The 19,949-nt window shown below is 38.1% G+C and overlaps 1 protein-coding gene across 1 annotated transcript in view; it reads right to left on the bottom strand.

The window, feature by feature from the left end:
* Positions 1-19,949, bottom strand: part of LOC103080088 (protein POF1B) — a 98,622-nt gene that overhangs the window by 5,832 nt on the left and 72,841 nt on the right. The window contains 4 exon segments of the mRNA XM_082930853.1: positions 16,329-16,411; positions 17,224-17,352; positions 19,019-19,138; positions 19,468-19,620. Coding sequence (XP_082786979.1) covers positions 16,329-16,411; positions 17,224-17,352; positions 19,019-19,138; positions 19,468-19,620 — 485 coding nt within the window.

Here is a 19,949-nt window from a genome sequence, read left to right as displayed (position 1 = left end):
CAGGAAAAGACCTGTAAAAAATACAAACACATGGAGGCTAAACAATACACTACTTAATAACGAAGTGATCACTGAAGAAATCAAAGAGGAAATCAAAAAATACCTAAAAACAAATGACAAAGGAGACACGATGATTCAAAATCTATGGGATGCAGCAAAAGCAGTTCTAAGAAGGAAGTTTATAGCAATACAATCCTACCTTAAGAAAAAGGAAACATCTTGAATAAACAACCTAACCTTGCACCTAAAGCAATTAGAGAAAGAAGAACAAAAAAACCCCAAAGATAGCAGAAGGAAAGAAATCATAAAAATCAGATCAGAAATAAATGGAAAAGAAATGAAGGAAACGATAGCAAAGATCAATAAAACTAAAAGCTGGTTCTTTGAGAAGATAAACAAAATTGATAAACCATTAGCCAAACTCATCAAGAAAAAAAGGGAGAAGACTCAAATCAGTAGAATTTGAAATGAAAAAGGAGAAGTAACAACTGACACTGCAGAAATACAAAAGATCATGAGAGATTACTACAAGCAACTCTATGCCAATAAAATGGACAACATGGAAGAAATGGACAAATTCTTAGAAAGGCACAACCTGCCAAGACTGAATCAGGAAGAAATAGAAAATATGAACAGACCAATCACAAGCACGGAAATTGAAACTGTGATTAAAAATCTTCCAACAAACAAATGCCCAGGACCAGATGGCTTCACAGGGGAATTCTATCAAACATTTAGAGAAGAGCTAACACCTATCCTTCTCAAACTCTAACAAAATATAGCAGAGGGAGGAACACTCCCAAACTCATTCTACGAGGCCACCATCACCCTGATTCCAAAACCAGAATAGGATATCACAAAGAAAGAAAACTACAGGCCAATATCATTGATGAACACAGATACAAAAATCCTCAACAAAATACTAGCAAACAGAATCCACCAGCACATTAAACAGATCATACACCATGATCAAGTGGGGTTTATTCCAGGATTGCAAGGATTCTTCCATATACGTAAATCAATCAAAGTGATACACCATATTAACAAATTGAAGGAGAAAAACCATATGATCATCTCAATAGATGCAGAGAAAGCTTTTGACAAAATACAACACCCATTTATGATAAAAACCCTGCAGAAAGTAGGCATAGAGGGAACTTGCCTCAACATAATAAAGACCATATATGACAAACCCACAGCCAACATCAAATAGCCAAAGCAATCTTGAGAACGAAAAATGGAGCTGGAGGAATCAGGCTCCCTGACTTCAGACTATACTACAAGCTACAGTAATCAAGACAGTATGGTACTGGCACAAAAACAAAAATACAGATCAATGGAACAGGATGGAAAGCCCAGAGATAAACCCATGAACATATGGTCACCTTATTTTTGATAAAGGAGGCAGGAATGTACAGTGGAGAAAGGACAGCCTCTTCAAGAAGTGGGGCTGGGCAAACTGGACAGGTACATGTAAAGGTATGAGATTAGAACATTCCCTAACACCATACACAAAAATAAGCTCAAAATGGATTGAAAACCTAAATGTAAGGCCAGAAACTATCAAACTCTTGAGACAAAAGACCTGTATGCAGAAAATTATAAGATGCTGATGAAAGAAATTAAGGATGATACAAACAAATGGAGATATGTACCATGTTCTTGGATTGGAAGAATCAACATTGTGAAAATGACTCTACTACCCAAAGCAATCTACAGATTCAATGCAATCCCTATCAAACTACCACTGGCATTTTTCACAGAACTAGAACAAAAAATTTCACAATTTGTATGGAAACACAAAAGACCCCGAATAGCCAAAGCAATCTTGAGAACGAAAAATGGAGCTGGAGGAATCAGGCTCCCTGACTTCAGACTATACTACAAAGCTACAGTAATCAAGACAGTATGGTACTGGCACAAAAACAGAAAGATAGATCAATGGAATAGGATAGAAAGCCCAGAGATAAACCCATGCACATATGGTCACCTTATCTTTGATAAAGGTGGCAGGAATATACAGTGGAGAAAGGACAGCCTCTTCAATAAGTGGTGCTGGGAAAATTGGACAGGTACATGTAAAAGTATGAGATTAGATCACTCCCTAACACCATACACAAAAATAAGCTCAAAATGGATTAAAGACCTAAATGTAAGGCCAGAAACTATCAAACTCTTAGAGGAAAACATAGGCAGAACACTCTATGACATAAATCACAGCAAGATCGTTTTTGACCCACCTCCTAGAGGATTGGAAATAAAAACAAAAATAAACAAATGGGACCTAATGAAACTTCAGAGCTTCTGCACAGCAAAGGATCCATAAATAAGACCAAAAGACAACCCTCAGAATGGGAGAAAATATTTGCAAATTAAGCAACTGACAAAGGATTAATGTCCAAAATTTACAAGCAGCTAATGCAGCTTAAAAATTTCACAATTTGTATGGAAACACAAAAGACCCTGAATAGCCAAAGAAATCTTGAGAATGAGAAACGAAGCTGGAGGAATCAGGCTCCCTGAGTTCAGACTATACTACAAAGCTACAGTAATCACAACAGTATGGTACTGGCACAAAAACAGAAAGATAGATCAACGGAAAAGGTTAGAAAGCCCAGAGATAAACCCATGCACATATGGACACCTTATCTTGATAAAGGATACAATAAATGCTGGAGAGGCGTGGAGAAAAGGGAACCCTCTTACACTGTTGGTGGGAATGTAAATTGATACAGCCACTGTGGAGAACAGTATGGAGGGTCATTGAAAAGCTACAAATAGAACCACCATATGACCCAGCAATCCCACTACTAGGCATATACCCTGAGAAAACCATAATTCAGAAAGAAACATGTACCAAAATGTTCATTGCAGCTCTATGTACAATAGCCCGGAGATTTAAACAACCTAAGTGTCCATCATCAGATGAATGTATAAAGATGTGGCACATATATACAATGGAATATTACTCAGCCATAAAAAGAAACAAAATTGAGCTGTTTGTAATGAGGTGGATAGACATAGAGTCTGTGATACAGAGTGAAGTAAGTCAGAAAGAGAGATACAAATACCGTATGCTAACACATATATATGGAATTTAAGAAAAAAAATGTCATGAAGAACCTAGGGGTGAAACAGGAATAAAGACACAAAGTTACTAGAGAATGGGCTTGAGGATACGGGGAGGGGGAAGGGTAAACTGTGACAAAGCGAGAGAGAGACATGGACATATATACACTACCAAACGTAAGGTAGATAGCTAGTGGGAAGCAGCCACATAGCACAGGGATATCAGCTCGGTGCTTTGTGACTGCCTGGAGCGGTGTGATAGGGAGGGTGGGAGGGAGGGAGATGCAAGCGGGAAGAGATATGGGAACATATGTATATATATAACTGATTCATTTTGTTGTAAAGCTGAAACTAACATACTATTGTAAAGCAATCATACTCCAATAAAGATGTTAAAATGAAAAAAAATTGTACTGAAGAACCTAGGAGCAGAACAGGAATAAAGACGCAGATGTAGAGAATGGACTTGAGGACACAGGGAGTGGGAAGGGTCAGCTGAGACAAAGTGAGAGAGTGGCATGGACATATATACACTACCAAATGTAAAATAGATAGCTAGTAGGAAGCAGCCACATAGCACAGGAAGATCAGCTTGGTGCTTTGTATCCACCTAGAGGGGTGGGATAGGGAGGATAGGAAGGAGATGCAAGAGGGAGGAGATATAGAGATATATGTTTATGTATAGCTGATTCACTTTGTTGTACAACAGAAACTAACACACCATTGTAAAGCAATTATACTCCAATAAAGATGTTAAAAAAATAAAATGAAATAAGTTATAAGGATATATTGTACAAAGCAGGGAATATAACCAATACTTTATAGTAACTAAAAATAGAATATACACTGTAAAATTGTGAATCACTACATAGTGTACTTAAAACTTATTTAATATTGTAGATCAACTACACCTCAATAAAAAATTTGGACTAAAAAAAAGTACATATAAATGAAAAAAATAGCAAAAAATCATGAAGGGGAAATGGAAGTATACTACCATAAAGTTTGTATGCTACACGTGATGAGGTATATTATTTGAAGATAGACTGTGATAAGATAAAAAGGAATACTTTGAAACTTATACCAATTATAAAAAAGTAATATACCCAATAAGCCAATAAAATAGATAAAAACAATAATGAGAAACATTTAAAATATCACTAAAATTGACATAGTTCTAAGCAGACTAGTTAGCAAAGAAAGAGCACACAATTAACTGATATTAAGAAAGAGAAGCTATCACCTCACACATGTCTTAGAATGGCTATTATCAATAAGACAAGAAATAGCAAGTGTTGGCAAGATGTGGAGTAAAGGGAACCCTTGTGCACTGTTGGTGCGAATGCAAACTGGTGCAGCCACTATGGAAAACAGTATGGAGAGTCCTTAAAAAATTAAAAATAGAACTAGCATATGATTCAGCAATGTCACTTCTCGGTATTTATCAAAAGGAAATGAAAACACTATAATATATCTACACCCTCATGTTCACTGTGGCATTATTTACAATAGTCAAGACATGGAATCAATGTAAGTGTCCATCAATATTAGAATGGATAAATAAAATATTATATATATAATAAATGTATTATATATATATGTATTTACACACACACTGGAATATTCTTTTTAGTATTTTTTAAATTTTGTTTATTTTTTAAAAATACGGCAGATTCTTGTTAGTTATCTATTTTATACATTAGTGTATATATGTCAATCCCAATCTCTCAATTCATCCCACCACCACCCCGCCCCACACTAGAATATTATTCAGCCAAAAATGAAGGAAATCCTACCATTTATGACAGCATGGACGGACCTTGAGGGCATTAAGCAAAGTGAAATGAGTCAGAGACAGAAAGACAAATACAATATTATCTCACTTATACATGGAATCTAAAACAAATGAACTCATAGATAAAGAGTTGGTGGTTGCTAGAGGTGGGGGGTGGGAGTGGGCAATATGGGTGAAAGTGGTCAAAAAGTACAAACTTCCAGTTATAAAATAAATAAGTCCTGGGGATGTAATGAACAGTGTGGTGACTATAGTTAATAATACTGTATTGGATAATTGAAAGTTGCTAAAAGATTAGATCTTAAAACGTTCTCATCACAAGAAAAAAATTTGTAACTATGGATGGTGACGGGTGTTAACTAGACTTATTGTGGTGATCATTTAGCAGTATACACATAGTGAATCATTATTTTGTACATCCAAAACTAAAATAATGTTATAAGTTAATTATATCTCAATTTTTAAAATTTTAAAGGAGATCCTTTGTCTTGTAAACATAATAAAGGAGTATTATGACAATTTTATGCCAAAAAAACTTGATAACTTAGATGACATACACCAATTCCTCGAGAGACACAAACTACAAAGCAAAGCTGACAGAAGACCTCAAACTTCTGAAAAGAGAAGAAAACCTCCACATAACCTGATAAGACAAAAGGAAAAATAAAAAAGGAATCAGGACAGGGAAGGAGCTGGGAAAGAAGAAAGGTTCCCACACGTTGGAAAGTCTGCTCACCAGTGGAGAGATCAGATTCGATGAAGGGGGAGTTTCGGAGCCTAAGAGGGGAAAGCAGCAACCAGTTTGTGTAAGGCAAAATGGAGAGTAACTTGCACAGAGGGCTGGCACTGCCACCCTGCACTCCCCAACCTGAGACACTCCTCTGTTGGTGAGGGTGGGGGTTGGGTGCTGAAGCTCAGACTCCGAAGTTCGGTCCCAGGGAGAGGACCAGGGTTAGGTGTGGAAGCAGCCTGAAGAGGTCAGCCAGTGGCAACTGAAGGTATACCATGAAGAAGCCTTGACCCACCAGAGAAACAAGGCACCATTATTGGGAGGTGCATGAGGAGAGGGATGTGACCACAAGCTTCTTTCGCTATGGTTGCTCCCAGTCAACGGGACACTGCCTAGAGGAGTTCTCAGGGTGGGAGTGAGTCACCACCTCCATCTTGGTCTCCAGAGGCAGGCACTGGCCACCTCTTCCAGACCCACAGGCAGACACTGGAACCCATCTGACTGTCTCAGGAGTGCTCTGATAGCTCTCACTACAAGGAAATCCACCAGTGGGTGCTGGAACTGTCAGCATGTGCTGGGACTTCACCCGCTGTCCCAGGAGCACATGGAAATCTCTCACTACTAGGAAATCCATCAGCGGGTGCCAGGACCTGCCCCACTGTCCCAGAGGAGAGGGAGAGCTCCCATCACTAGGAAATCCACCCAGAGGAGGGGCTGAAACCACCACTGAGAGCCAGAGGCTGTGTGACTAAGGAAGAAGAGCTGAAATCTCTCCTCGGAGCTGAACGAACTGTGGAGTTACACCTCTGCTGATGGCTTCCTAAATTCAGCATCTGTGAAACATCCAAAAGGACAACAAGAACTCCTGCACTTGGATGGATATAGCAGTAGTAGCTGTGGGATTTGTGGGCATGTACACACGAGGAATGTGTCAGACCAGAGTCTGAGCAGCCTCCATAGCTCCCATGGCAGGTCCAGGTGAATGAATGCTGCAGTCCTAGGAACTGACCTCAGTGGATCTGTGCCAGTGACTGGGTGAAAATAATCCCTGTGAGTCACCAGGGCCAATTGCTGGCATACCCACAGTTAAGGTGGGACCAAGAGCAGTGCCAACAACAGTATACTTTGTGAGTCCACACAATGGATTAAAGGGGACACAACACAGCACATTCACAGTGAACACCTCCAGAGGAGGAACACTCATTAGCTTCTCTCTCAGTGGGAGTCCTCAAATCCCACATACTTCACACCACACCGCAGATCAGAATCACAGCCAAGAGAAAGATCTAGGAACCTCTACTCCGACAAATAGGAAGAAGACCCCGCCCCTCACAGGGCAGTATTGAGGTCCTCTCAATATCCAGGGCAGGCTCTGATCACCACAACACCAATCAAACACCTTACCAACGGGATAACAGCAAAAGCCAATGGACCAACTTCACCCACCAGGCGGCAGACAACAGAAGCAAGAGGAAGTACAATACTGCAGCCTGTGAAAAGGAGACCACAGAATAAGTCTGACAAAATGAGATGACAAAGAAATATGTTGCAGGCAAAGGAGCAAGAAAAAAACCTACAAGAACAACTAGATGAAGAGGAGATAAGCAATCTGTCTAAAAAAGTATTCAGAGTAATGATAGTAAAGATGATCCAAGATCACAGAAAAAGAATGGAGGCATGGATCGAGAAGATACAAGAAAGGTTTAACAAGCACCTAGAAAAACTAAAGAACAAGCAGAGATGAACAACACAATAATGAAAATTAAAATACACTAGAGGCAGAGGACCTTTAAGAGGGAGGAGGAGTAAGACGTGGAGAACACCTTTCTCCCCACAAATACATCAAAAATACATCTACATGTGGAACAACTCCTACACAACACCTACTGAACACTGGCAGGAGACCTCAGACTTCCCAAAATCGTGTGTGAGGAGAGAGGATTCAGAGCACCACCTAAATGAGCTTCAGAGACTTGTGCGAGCCTCAGCTATCAGTGCATACATCAGAGATGGGCATGAAATGCTAACACTGCTGCTACAGCCACCAACAATCCTGTGTGCAAGCACAGGTCACTACACCACCCATCCCAGGAATCTATGCAGTCTGTCACTGCTAGAATCCTGTGATCCAGGGACAACTTCCTCAAGAGAACACACAGCACACCTCAGGCTGTGGCAACGTCACTGCAGGCCTCTGCTGCCACAGGCTTGCCCTGCATTCTGTACCCCTCCCACCCCTGGCCTGAGTGAGCCAGAGCCCCCTAATCAGCTGATCCTTTAACCCCACCCTGCCTGGGCGAAGAACAGATGCCAGAGGGTGACCTACATGCAGAGGCAGGGCCAAATCCAAAGCAGAATCCCAGGAGCTGTGTGAACAAAGAAGAAAAAGGGAAATTTCACCCAGCAGCCTCAGGAGCAGTGGATTAAATCTCCACAATCAACTTGATGTACCCTGCATCAGTGGAACACCTGAATAGACAATGAATCCTCCCAAAACTGAGGTAGTGGACTTTGGGAGCAACTATAGAATTGGGGTTTGCTTTCTGCGTCTAATTTGTTTCTAGTATTATGTTTATCTTAGTTTAGTATTTAGAGCTTATTATCATTGGTAGATTCGTTTATTGATTTGGTTTCTCTCTTCCTTATATATATATATATAGTTTGTTTGTTTGTTTTGTTTTGTTTGTTTGTTTTGTTTTTGTTTTTGTTTTTTCCTTTTTCCATTTTTGTGAGTGTGTATGTATATGCTCCTTTGTGTGATTTTGTCTGTATGGGTTGGCTTTTACCATTTCTCCTAGGGTTCTGTCGGTCTGGTTTTTTTAGTATAATTTCTAGAACTTCTTATCATTGGTGGATTAGTTTATTGGTTTAGTTGCTGTCTTTGTTCTTTTTATTAATTACTTAATATTATTATAATATTTTTTTAAAATTTCTTTTATTTTAATAACTTTAGGTTTTTTGTTTTCTTTTTTCTTTTCTCACTTTTCTTCTGAGCTGTGTGGCTGACAGGGTCTTGGTTCTCTGGCCGGGTGTCAGGCCTGAGCTTCTGAGATGGGAGAGCCGAGTTCAGGACAATGGTCCACCAGAGACCTAACAGCCCCTCATAAGATCAATCAGCAAGAGTTCTCCCAGTGATTTCCACCTCAGCGCTAAGACAAAGTTTCACTCAATGACCAGGAAGCCCCAGTGCTGGACACGCTATGCCAAACAACCAGTAAGACAGGAACACAACCCCACCCACTATCAGAGAAGCTACCGAAAATCATGAAAAGTTCACACACCCCAAAACACACCACTGGAAATAGTCCTGCCCACCAGAAAGAAAAGATCTAGCCTCAGCCACTAGGACACAGGCACCACTCCCCTCCACCAGGAAGCCTACACAACCCACTGAACCAACCTTACCCACTGGGGGCAGACACCAAAAACAAAGGGAACTATGAATCTGCAGCCTGCGAAAAGGAGACCCCAAACACATTAGGTTAAGCAAAATGAGAAGACAGAGAAACACAAAGCAGATGAAGGAGCAAGGTAAAAACCCACCAGACCAAACAAATGAAGAAGAAATAGGCAGTCTACCTGAAAAAGAATTCAGAGTAATGATAGTAAAGATGATCCAAAATCTTGCAAGTACAATGGAGAAAATACAAGAAACGTTCAACAAGGACCTAGAAGAACGAAAGAGCAAACAAACAATGATGAACAACACAATAAATGAAATTTAAAATTCTCTAGAAGGAATCAACAGCAGAATAACTGAGGAAGAAGAATGGATAAGTGACCTGGAAGATAAAACAGTGGACATAACAACCACAGAGCAGAAAAAAGAAAAAAGAATTAAAAGAATAGAGGACAGTCTCAGAGACCTCAGGGACATTAAACACACCAACATGCGAACTATAGGGGTCACAGAAGAAGAGAAAAAGAAATGGTCTGAGAAAATATTTGTAGAGATTATAGTTGAAAACTTCCCTAACATGGGAAAGGAAATAATCAATCAAGACCAGGAAGCACAGAGAGCCCCATACAGAAAAAATCCAAGGAGAAACATGCCAAGACACACATTATTCAAACTATCAAAAATTAAATACAAAGAAAAAATATTAAAAGCAGCAAGGGAAAAGCAACAAATAACATACAAGGGAATCCCCATAAGGCTAACAGCTGATCTTTCAGCAGAAACTCTGCAAGCCAGAAGGGAGTGGAAGGACATATTTAAAGTGATGAAAGCAGAAAATCTACAACCACGATTACTCGACCCAGCAAAGATCTCATTCAGATTCAAAAGAGAAATTAAAACCTTCAGAGACAAGGAAAAGTTAAGAGAATTCAGCATCACCAAACCAGCTTTATAACAAATGCTAAAGGAACTTCTCTAGGCAGGAAACACAAGAGAAGGAAAAGACATACAATAACAAACCCAAAACAATTTAGAAAATTGTAATAGTAACATACATATCGATAACTAACTTAAATATAAGTGGATTAAATGCTCCAACCAAAAGACACAGACTGGCTGAATGGATACAAAAACAAGACCCATATATATGCTGTCTACAAGAGACCCACTTCAGACCTAGGGACACATACAGACTGAAAGTAAGGGAATGGAAAAAGATATTCTATGCAAATGGAAATCAAAAGAAAGCTGGAGTAGCAATTCTCATATCGGACGAAATAAACTTTAAAACAAAGATTATTACAAGAGACAAAGAAGGACACTACGTAATGATCAAGGGTTCAATCCAAGAAGAAGACATAACAATTGTAAATGTTTATGCACCCAGCATAGGAGCACCTCAACACTTAAGGTAAATGCTAACAGCCGAAAGAGGGGAAATTGGCAGTAACACAATAATAGTAGGAGACTTTAACACTCCACTTTGACTAATGGACAGATCATCCAAAATGAAAATAAATAAGGAACCACAAGCATTAAATGATACACTAAACAAGATGGACTTAATTGATATTTATAGGACATTCTGTCCAAAAACAACAGTATACACTTTCTTTGCAAGTGATCATGGAACATTCTGCAGGATAGGCCATATCTTGGGTCACAAAGCAAGCCTTGGTAAATTTAAGAAAATTGAAATCGTATAAAATATGTTTTCTGACCACAACACTATGAGACTAGATGCCAATTACAGGAAAAAATCTGTAAAAAATACCAATACATGGAGGCTAAACAATACACTACTAAATAACCAAGAGATCACTGAAGAAATCAAAGAGGATATCAAAAAATACCTAAAAACAAATGACAATGAAAACACGATGACCCAAACACCATGGTATGCAGCAAAAGCACTTCTAAGTGGGAAGTTTATAGCAATAAAATCCTACCTCAAGAAATAACAAACACCTCAAATAAACAACCTAACCTTAAACCTAAAGGAATTAGAGAAAGAACAGAAAAAACCCACAGTTAGCAGAAGGAAAGAAATCATAAAAATCTGACCAGAAATAAATGAAAAAGAAATGCAGGGCTTCCCTGGTGGCGCAGTGCTTGAGGGTCCGCCTGCCGTTGCAGGGGACGCGGGTTCGTGCACCGTTTTGGGAGTATCCCGCATGCCGCGGGGCGGCTGGGCCCGTGGGCCATGGCCGCTGGGCCTGCGCGTCCGGAGCCTGTGCTCCGCAAATGGGAGAGGCCACAACAGTGAGAGGCCCGCATAACGCAAGGAAAAAAAAAAAAAAAAAAAAAAAGAAATGCAGGAAACAATAGCAAAGATCAATAAAAGTAAAAGCTGGTTCTTTGAGAAGATAAACAAAATAGATAAACCATTAGCCAGACTCATCAAGAAAAAAAGGGAGAAGACTCAAATCAATAGAATTAGAAATGAAAAAGGAGAAGTAACAACTGACACTGCAGAAATACAAAAGATCATGAGAGATTACTACAAGCAACTCTATGCCAATAAAATGGACAACCTGGAAGAAATGGACAAATTCTTAGAAATGCACAACCTGCCAAGACTGAATCAGGAAGAAATAGAAAATATGAACAGACCAATCACAAGCACTGAAATTGAAACTGTGATTAAAAATCTTCCAACAAACAAAAGCCCAGGACCAGATGGCTTCACAGGGGAATTCTATCAAACATTTAGAGAAGAGCTAACACCTATCCTTCTCAAACTCTTCCAAAATATAGCAGAGGGAGGAACACTCCCAAACTCATTCTACGAGGCCACCATCACCCTGATTCCAAAACCAGACAAGGATATCACAAAGAAAGAAAACTACAGGTCAATATCACTGATGAACACAGATACAAAAATCCTCAACAAAATACTAGCAAACAGAATCCAACAGCACATTAAACGGATCATACACCATGATCAAGTGGGGTTTATTCCAGGATTGCAAGGATTCTTCCATATACGCAAATCAATCAACGTGATACACCATATTAACAAATTGAAGGAGAAAAACCATATGATCATCTCAAAAGATGCAGAGAGGGCTTCCCTGGTGGCGCAGTGGTTGAGAGTCCGCCTACCAATGCAGGGGACACGGGTTCATGCCCTGGTCCGGGAAGAACCCACATGCCGCGGAGCGGCTGGGCCCGTGAGCCATGGCCGCTGGGCCTGCGCGTCCGGAGCCTCTGCTCCGCAATGGGAGAGGCCACAACAGTGAGAGGCCCACATACCAAAAGAAAAAAAAAAAAAAAGATGCAGAGAAAGCTTGTGACAAAATTCAACACCCATTTACGATAAAAACCCTGCAGTAAGTAGGCATAGAGGGAACTTTCCTCAACATAATAAAGACCATATATGACAAGCCCACAGCCAACATCGTCCTCAATGGTGAAAAACTGAAAGCATTTCCACTAAGATCAGGAACAAGACAAGGTTGCCCACTGTCACCACTCTTATTCAACATAGTTTTGGAAGTTTTAGCCTCAGCAATCAGAGAAGAAAAGGAAATAAAAGGAATCCAAATTGGAAAAGAAGAAGTAAAGCTGTCACTGTTTGCAGATGACATGATACTATACATAGAGAATCCTAAACATGCTACCAGAAAACTATTAGAGCTAATCAATGAATCTGGTGAAGTAGCAGGATACAAAATTAATGCACAGAAATCTCTGGCATTCCTATATACTAATGATGAAAAATCTGAAAGTGAAATCAAGAAAACACTCCCATTTACCATTGCAACAAAAAGAATAAAATATCTAGGAATAAACCTACCTAAGGAGACAAAAGACCTGTATGCAGAAAATTATAAGACACTGATGAAAGAAATTAAAGATGATACAAACAGATGGAGAGATATACCATGTTCTTGGATTGGAAGAATCAACATTGTGAAAATGACTCTACTTCCCAAAGCAATCTATAGATTCAATGCAATCCCTATCAAACTACCACTGGCATTTTTCACAGAACTAGAACAAAAAATTTCACAATTTGTATGGAAACACAAAAGACCCCGAATAGCCAAAGCAATCTTGAGAACAAAAAATGGAGCTGGAGGAATCAGGCTGCCTGACTTCAGACTATACTACAAAGCTACAGTAATCAAGACAGTATGGTACTGGCACAAAAACAGAAAGATAGATCAATGGAATAGGATAGAAAGCCCAGAGATAAACCCATGCACATATGGTCACCTTATCTTTGATAAAGGTGGCAGGAATATACAGTGGAGAAAGGACAGCCTCTTCAATAAGTGGTGCTGGGAAAATTGGATAGGTACATGTAAAAGTATGAGATTAGATCACTCCCTAACACCATACACAAAAATAAGCTCAAAATGGATTAAAGACCTAAATGTAAGGCCAGAAACTATCAAACTCTTAGAGGAAAACATAGGCAGAACACTCTATGACATAAATCACAGCAAGATCCTTCTTGACCCATCTCCTAGAGTAATGGAGATAAAAACAAAAATAAACAAATGGGACCTAATGAAACTTCAAAGCTTTTGCACAGCAAAGGAAACCATAAACAAGACCAAAAGACAGCCCTCAGAATGGGAGAAAATATTTGCAAATGAATCAACTGACAAAGGATTAATCTCTAAAATTTACAGGCAGCTCATGCAGCTCAATAACAAAAAAATAAACAACCCAATCCAAAAATGGGCAGAAGACCTAAATAGACATTTCTCCAAAGAAGATATACAGACTGCCAACAAACACATGAAAGAATGCTCAACATCATTAATCATTAGAGAAATGCAAATCAAAACTACAATGAGATATCATCTCACACCAGTCAGAATGGCCATCATCAAAAAATCTAGAAACAATAAATGCTGGAGAGGGTGTGAAGAAAAGGGAACACTCTTGCACTGCTGGTGGGAATGTGAATTGGTTCAGCCACTGTGGAGAACAGTATGGAGGTTCCTTAAAAAACTACAAAAAGAACTACCATATGACTCAGCAATCCCACTACTGGGCATATACCTTAAGAAAACCAAAATTCAAAAAGAGTCATGTACCAAAATGTTCATTGCAGCTGTATTTACAATAGCCTGGAGATGGAAACAACCTAAGTGCCCGTCGTCGGATGAATGGATAAAGAAGATGTGGCACATATATACAATGGAATATTACTCAGCCATAAAAAGAAACAAAATTGAGTTATTTGTAGTGAGGTGGATAGACCTAGAGTCTGTCATACAGAGTGAAGTAAGTCAGAAAGAGAAAGACAAATACCGTATGCTAACACATATATATGGAATTTAAGAAAAAAAATGTCATGAAGAACCTAGGGGTAAGACAGGAATAAAGACACAGATCCACTGGAGAACAGACTTGAGGATATGGGGAGGGGGAAGGGTGAGTGTGTTAGGGCGAGAGACACATGGACATATATATACTAACAAATGTAAGGTAGGTAGATAGTGGGGCGCAGCCACATTGCACATGGATATCCGCTCGGTGCTTTGTGACTGCCTTGAGGGGTGGGATAGGGAGGGTGGGAGGGAGGGAGACGCAAGAGGGAAGAGATATGGGAACATATGTATATGTATAACTGATTCACTTTGTTATAAAGCAGAAACTAACACACCATTGTAAAGCAATTATATACCAATAAAGATGTTAAAAAAAAAAAGACAGATAAATAGATTAATGGAGTGAAACTGAAAGTTTACATATTTGCCCTTACATTTATGGTAGTTTGATTGACAAGGATGCCGAGTCAATTTAATGGGGGAAAGGATAGCATATTCCATAAATGAGTCTGGGACAACTGCATATCCCCATGTACAAGAATGAACTTGCATACCTAATTTACAACATATAAAAAATTAACTCAATTGGATCCTAAATCTAAATGTAATAGATAAAAATATAAAACTCTTTAGAAGACAATGTGGGTGTAAATATTAATGACCTTGTATTAGTCAATGGTTTCTTACATATGATACCAAAAGCATAAGTGAGTAAAGAAAAAATAGATGTATTGGACTTTTTCAAAATTAAAAACTTGTGCCACAAATGATACAATCAAGATAGTGAAAAGATAATCCATGGAATGGAAGAAAATGTTTGCAAATCATATCTCTGATAAGGGACTTGTATCCAGAATATATAAATATCTCTTGCAATTCAACAATAAAATAGCAAATAATAGAATTTTAAAATGAAGAAAGACTTTGGTCATTTCTTCAAGAAGATATACAAATGGCCAATAAGCACATGAAAAAATACTATGCAACACTAATTATTGGAGAACTACAAATGAAGAGTGCAATGAGATACCACTTCCCACCCCTTAGAATGGCTACAATCCAACAGATGGACAATAACAAATGTTTGGGAGGATGGAGAGAAATTGGAATCCTCTTACATCACTGGTGGGAATGTAAAATGGTGCAGCTGTTTTGGAAAAGTCTAGCAGTTCTTCAAAGAGTTAAAACAGAGTTACCATGTGCTGAGCAATTCTACTCTTCTTTATATACTCAAAGAAATGAACACATATGTCCACACAGATTTGTACCCAGATATTTACAGTAGCATTTTTCAAAATTGAAAACAGCCCCTAAATGTCCATCAGTTGATGAATGGATAAATAAAAGGTTGTACATCCATAAAATGGACTATTATTTAGTAACAAAAATCAATGATGTACTGACACATGCTAAAACATGGATGAATCTTGAAAACATGCAGAGTGAAAGAATTCAGTCACCAAAGACCACATTTTGATTATTCCATTTATGTGAAATATCCAAAATAGAATTTTGCTGAAACTATTCATAAAGAGTCACTTTCTATTTGGTTTTGCTAAATTGTTGAGATGTAAGCTATGGTCGTACTGCTAACATGAGGAGAGACCCTGCCTAAGAATGACGTCTATGCAGGAAAGAGCAGAGCCAAAAGATAGACAGATTTCTGAAGACATATTTTGATCACACAAATCCATCTGGACACCAAGCAATCCCAGTTACGTGAATTAACTAATTCCCAGTTTAAGTTGGGTTTCTGGCATGTGCAACTGAAAGAGTCCTGACTAATATGGTTGGTTAAACAACTACTTATTTGCTTTTCACTTTCATTGTATTTACTGTATTGTAAATACAGTAAAAGTGTGCTCTTGAATTTTATTGACCATAATAGCTATGTCTTTTTGTGAACATTCATTCTTCAGTAGAATTATTGGCCAGCAGAAAACACCAAACTCTGTCTAGGGGCATATATATCAGTTAAACATGCTATAACTTGGATTATAACATAACCAAAGTCATATCCAAATTTCATTAAAAATACATTACTTTCTAGTGGTAATAGCTGTCCTTCCACCACTGGAGGGTTGGTTATGAGATGAATATATTTCTTGTCTCAACTTCGAAAGTTCCTTACAAATAAAAGACAATATAATCATTTGAAAACCATAGAAACATGAGGTAAGAGGTATGTTTGATAATTTAACAAGGTTACTAAAGAATAATTACTTTTTTCCCTTCCTTTTTAGCCTTGAGGTAAGAATGTTCCAATCCCACTTGTTGAATTCCATATAGTCTTGCTTCATGGTACCTAATCAGTTACATTATAAGTCTCTGCAGGAATCCACTAACTGGTTCTATACTTAAGGGATAACATGAGATAGAATGGGCATGATTTTCAAGATGAAGATGTGAAAATTTTTGTTCCAAAAAGATTTAAATGTGTATCTATAACAGAAAAGTATGAAATTTCAATATGGAAGTAGATATTGTTTCCTAACAGAGAATCTATCACTGAACATTACTACAAGTACCATTTGTTCAATAACAGCAATACATTAGCCACCATTTGGGTAGTTTCTTCCTTCAGTACCTATTTTATGGCAGATCTTGGGCTACATGCTACAGACATAGAAAGGAATATAACACAGTCCCTTGCTGAAGCAGCTCACAGCCTTATTGGGAGTTTGACTGCCAATGAGGTAGAAAATCAATGTCTTAAAATTATTAAAGGCACAGTAGCACATATTTTTTGCTTCAATTCTAGCTTTCATTTGAATTATTTCTCCTGAAATGTGAGTCTTCTACTTCTCGTAGGCACTCACATTCTACTTCTTGAATAAAGTAAGTCTTGGAAACATATCTTTTTATAGTTTGTGGGAAGTATTTATCCTACAGGGCTGAGTTGTATGGTTCATCTCCACCTTGACCCCTTCTCTGTTACCTCCGATTGATGCTTTATAAGGGAATCCTTCTCTTCCAGCAAGCTTGTCAGTTCATGAATCTTGAACTGGAAGTCACTGCAACTTCCTTCTCTTCTTGAAACATCTTTTTGGTACTGATTTAATTGAGTCTAAGGATTTAAAAAGAACTAAGAATTATTATAATCCTCATTAACAAAATGGGTAACTGAGTTCCAGAGAGATTAAATGACATAAAGTCATACAGCTAGTTATGAAATAAAGAGCAAAATACTAATAGTTATAAACATTTAAAGAGCTTTATGAATGTAATATGTGAACTGAAATGCCAATTAGGAATTTCTCACTTTTTTTAAGATTTATTGTTTATTTTTTATTTTTGGCTGTGTCAGATCTTAGTTGCAGTACATGGGATCTTCACTGAGGCTTCTATATAATTGTGGCATGCGGGTTTTCTCTTCTCTAGTTGTGGCGCGCAGTTTCCAGAGCACATGGGCTCTGTAGTTTGTGGCAACGTGGGCTCTCTAGTTGAGGTGCACAAGCTCAGTAGTTGTAGCATGTGGGCTCTAGTTGCCCCATGGTATGTGGGATCTTAGTTCCCTGACCAGGGATCGAACCCGAGTCCCCTGCATTGTAAGGTGGATTCTTTATCACTGAACCACCAGGGAAGTCCAAGAAATTTCTCATTTTTAAAAGGTGACTTTACTATTTAGGCTTAGGCATTACTTAAGTAAAAGTCTTAGGCAACAAGAATTAAAATAAAGCTAAGAAAACAGGTACTTTATATTCCTTCAAATACTAATTAAGGAAAACTCAATAACAAATATTATATCATAATTTGCAGTTCACAACATATTCCTCCTGCATGACTCATCTCAGTCCTCACAGCAGCCCTCCGAGATAAGTATTATTATAATCTTTATTTACAAAACAGGTAAATGAGATCCAGAGACACAAAGGCACAACAGCTACTAAGCAACATAGCTGCAACTCCATGACAAGTCTTCTGACTGCAAATCCTGTCCATTTCCCTTTTTACTGCATTATGTGTGCACAGATGGCTGTTTAGGTTAAAGTGTTATTAGTAACGTTCAGATGGAAAAGAAACCAGTGGAGGAAATCTGCAAGAAAAATCAGCAGACTTTTGAACAAATTCTGTTTTGTTTCATTTTGATTTTTGGTAAAGACTGTGCATTATATTTGGAGAGAAAAAACTGTGGTCAGTTTTTCTATTAAAATATTTGAGTTTATATAACTACAATTAGGAATCAGTAAATTAAGGGTTAGTCAATTTTTCCTAGAATGACAAAATAAGGCAATGTATATTTATTCTCACAAATATCACCTTAATTTTGATGCCAATTACAGGTATATAATTCAACAGTTTTTATCCATGTGCTTGACAAAATTCTTGCTAGCTATCATCCTTCAAAATCAAGTGAGGATATTTATGAAGTCAAATGTGGCTTCACTGGATAATCTTGAAAGTTGCTTGGCTGCATAGAGCAGGCTTTAGGCAAGATCATAAAGTGTTCCTCCATCACCAAAAATAAATAAATAAATAAATAGAAATTAAAAATCAAAACCCTGAACTTAAGGTCTTCTTTTGCTTTCTTAGAAAAGATGAAACTAAATTACAAGACAATTTAACAATATTCCCTACATAGTGATATGTATTTAAAGAAATGGTTCTATGGCATACTCCTAAAACTCTACCTTTGGTTGATTTTTCTTTGTAGCATTAAACTTGAGACTATCATTATCTTATTAGAAAGTTTGTGCTGAACTGTGTATTTATGCAGTGTAGGATCTACATACCCTTAGTTTGAAGATCTCTCTATCTTTCTCCATTCTTAAGTTTTTTACCATCTCCATGTAATGGTTGCCAATCTCAGCCATTTTAGCCTGCAGCATCGGGCCTGTACAAGTCTCTGAGAGCTACACAAGACAAAATAAATTTCTGTAGTTAGACTGTTATGAAGGAAACACATATTATATTACAAGACACTTATAGATGAAAACCACTTGATTAGACATTGAAATAATGAGAGTGATTTTTAGGAACTTGCATTATACAGTTCAAATGGCAGTGATTTAAGACCTAACTGCCTGTGAGATCATCACAAAGCAGTCTACATATTTTCTCGAGATGAATTGGATATATATATATATATATATATATATATATATATATATATATAGCCAATGCTAGGATTACAACCATATAACTAAGGCAGTAACACACATTTAAAACAAAATTTGAATACCTGCACTCTAAGATTTTTATTCTCTTGCTCTAAATTACGCTTACAGTATTCCAGTTCTTTTAGTTTATATTCTATGTCTGATAGTGTATGCCGAAGAGAAAGATTGTTTTCTTCCAATGCTTGGCATTTTGAGGTTGAGTCTTGAAGTCCTTGCTGTAAAGACACAGTAAATAAGACAAATGGATTCTACTTTTGGGGAGAGAGTGCTTTTAGTTGATTAATTCAATGAAACAAAGCAAATATTGATATTTTTCCATTCCCAGTTTTCTTATATATTTAACCTTAAAAGGTAAGTTAAGGGCTTCCCTGGTGGCGCAGTGGTTGAGAGTCCACCTGCCGATGCAGGGGACACAGGTTTGTGCCCAGTCTGGGAAGATCCCACATGCCACAGAGCGGCTAGGACCGTGAGACATGGCCACTGAGCCTGTGTGTCCGGAGCCTGTGCTGTGCAACGGGAGAGGCCACAACAGTGAGAGGCACGT

This window comes from Lipotes vexillifer, unplaced genomic scaffold (assembly GCF_000442215.2).
Source record: "Lipotes vexillifer unplaced genomic scaffold, Lipotes_vexillifer_v1.1 scaffold140, whole genome shotgun sequence".
Lineage (NCBI taxonomy): Eukaryota > Metazoa > Chordata > Mammalia > Artiodactyla > Lipotidae > Lipotes > Lipotes vexillifer.
This window is presented reverse-complemented; position numbering and strand designations above follow the sequence as displayed.